Source organism: Augochlora pura, unplaced genomic scaffold (genome assembly GCF_028453695.1).
Source record: "Augochlora pura isolate Apur16 unplaced genomic scaffold, APUR_v2.2.1 APUR_unplaced_3550, whole genome shotgun sequence".
In the NCBI taxonomy this organism is placed as follows: domain Eukaryota; kingdom Metazoa; phylum Arthropoda; class Insecta; order Hymenoptera; family Halictidae; genus Augochlora; species Augochlora pura.
Window position 1 is genome coordinate 1 of NW_027583819.1, and position 2,315 is coordinate 2,315.

General features: G+C 36.4%; 1 protein-coding gene across 1 annotated transcript; it reads right to left on the reverse strand.

The window, feature by feature from the left end:
- Positions 1-83: 83 nt before the first annotated feature.
- On the reverse strand, positions 84-1,421 carry LOC144477768 (cilia- and flagella-associated protein 99-like; the record flags this gene model as incomplete). Its single annotated transcript, XM_078195504.1, has 4 exons — positions 84-288; positions 483-565; positions 758-994; positions 1,290-1,421. Coding segments are annotated over 4 exons (657 nt in total), but the record flags the coding sequence as incomplete, so codon positions are not given.
- Between the last annotated feature and the right edge of the window lie 894 nt (positions 1,422-2,315).

A 2,315-nucleotide genomic window follows, 5' to 3' on the forward strand; every position in this document is an offset into this window, starting at 1 on the left:
CCTAAACAGACTCTCGACTTACCAATAATAAGTCCCTCAGTACGACAGCTATCTTACACAACAGTCAAACAAAATAGGCAAACCTCTCTCCGCACGCATTCTGCTTGCTGTTTGCAGTCGTTCAACAAAGATTGTTTCGCGATGAATGCACCCTCGCGGCTTATCAAGGCCAACAGCCGTTTCTCCTCTATTTTCGACAATTCATAAAGTTTCTTCCGTTCACGTTCTTCTTCTTCTACTCGTACGATAGAAGATGGATCGAATCCCCCTTCGGCTAATAATTTTAATCTGCAAAATTCAGGAGTTACAATTTTAAATAATATTTGTTAAATATTTGATGCAATATAATCGGTCAAACGTTATTATTAAAAAAGAACACGCTTAGATATATAACTGTTTAAAAGCTGATTTGTAATTCCTCCAACAGTAAGAAGATGGACTACATAATAACGTTCCGCATAATAAACGATTGAATTAATTACTTTTTTATTTCTTTTTCCTCGTCAGTGATCACACGAGCACATTCTCTCAGTATGGAGGCTGTCGTTTGTTTAACCTCGACCGCCTGTTAAACGAACACGTAGATAATAGAGTAATTAAAGGATTCTATTATTTTCGCAGTAAATAAATCACTGAATTATTGTGAAACCAAGTCAAATATTAAATGACTGTCAGAACAATTGAAAGATTATGTTATTGACAATTAAAACACCAAATTATCAAGGCAATAACCAAAGGAAAATTACTTTGGAATTACCTTAAACGTCGGAACTGGTTTTCTCAGGAATATAGGTCTCGATTTCTCTTGCACCTTCGCCTCCGTCGGACGTTTCTCGCGCAGCAATAATTTCGGGGCATTTTCGTTCGCGTCATTCAGCAATCGAATCGCTTGCGATTTGTTCGCCGCTCGTAACGCCTCCAATCTCTTTTCCGTCGACGGTTTCACGTAATTCGTTCTGGGAACTTCCCTCGCAGATCTTTGCACCACCAAATCCTATCCAGCATACGGAGGCATCTTCAAAAAAAGAAGTTTAACGATCCGCCATCAATTTCTACTTTACAAACTAATTTCTGGAATTTAATAATCCATCATTATTTTCTGTTTTACTAATGAAATTCTGAGGTCACCGTTTCCTACTTTACAAATGTAAAAGTTAATTAAGAATTGCTAAGAGACGATAACATTCTTGCAATCTTATTCGTTGACTCTTATGTCATTTTTATATTGTTGTGACGCGATGATGACTGTATTTAATGTCTCGAATCGCAAAGATCGAAGAATTGCTTACTTCCGGCGTGCCAGGAGGCCCTCCCACGATTCGTTTCGGATGATTCAAGACATTCATGAACACAGGAACTGTAACCTTTTTCTTCGAATGTTTCGTGGTTTCGATCACCTCTTTAAGATTCTTCTGAAGCTTCTGTAAACGATCGATTCCAAAGATAATTGATAATTAGACGGAGTGTTCGCCGACAAAGGGCATAGCGGATTAAGATGGTCAAAACTGCCCTTAGCGATTTTTCAACGAGTCATAGACCGTTCGATAGCTGACCAATAAAAACTCATCTGTGCAAAATTTTAACCCTGTAACTTGTCCGTGAGGGTAGTTACAGGGTAAATTAGATTTCGCGGTTTTCCGGCATTTTTCCACCTTTAGCGGCTTTCTAAAATTTTGAAAAAAATGTGGCTTATTTCGGACATCGAGCCGCATATTATAGAAGTTTTTCAGATTTTTAGGTTGCAAACTGTGATTATCAAAAATGAAAAACCCCCAAAAACTCGGAAAATTGAAGATTTCTCGAAAACTAAAAATAACCATATTTTTATATTAATTCCTTGATAAGGTAATATCACAACTAGTGTGCTCAATTTTTCTCATATTTTTTATTCGCCTGCGTCATTGTCAAAAAAAATAAAAACCAAATTCGTCAACGTTTTTGCCGTTCGAAAGAAAGATGCTACTCGCTGCTTTTACCGCGAGTGTACATTAAGCAATTTTTAACGTTATTACGTGTAGGAAAACAATTTTTTAACCCTGGAAATGCGAATTAAGCGAGCAAAAAAATTGTAACGAGTGGAAGGTATGCCAAAATGTTTCCCATCATTACAACTCAATCGGTTAGCGCAATGGTTAGAGCGTAGGATTTCAGTGCTGCAGGCTCGAGTTCAAATCCCGTTGGAGGCCAAGTTTTTTTTTTTTCGTAAAATACATTCTATTTTTCCAATTCTATATCACATGGTTTATTTACATGACTTTACAAATATATTTATAATGTTTTAAAAATATTTTTTAACATTTGAAAAATGTTTAAGT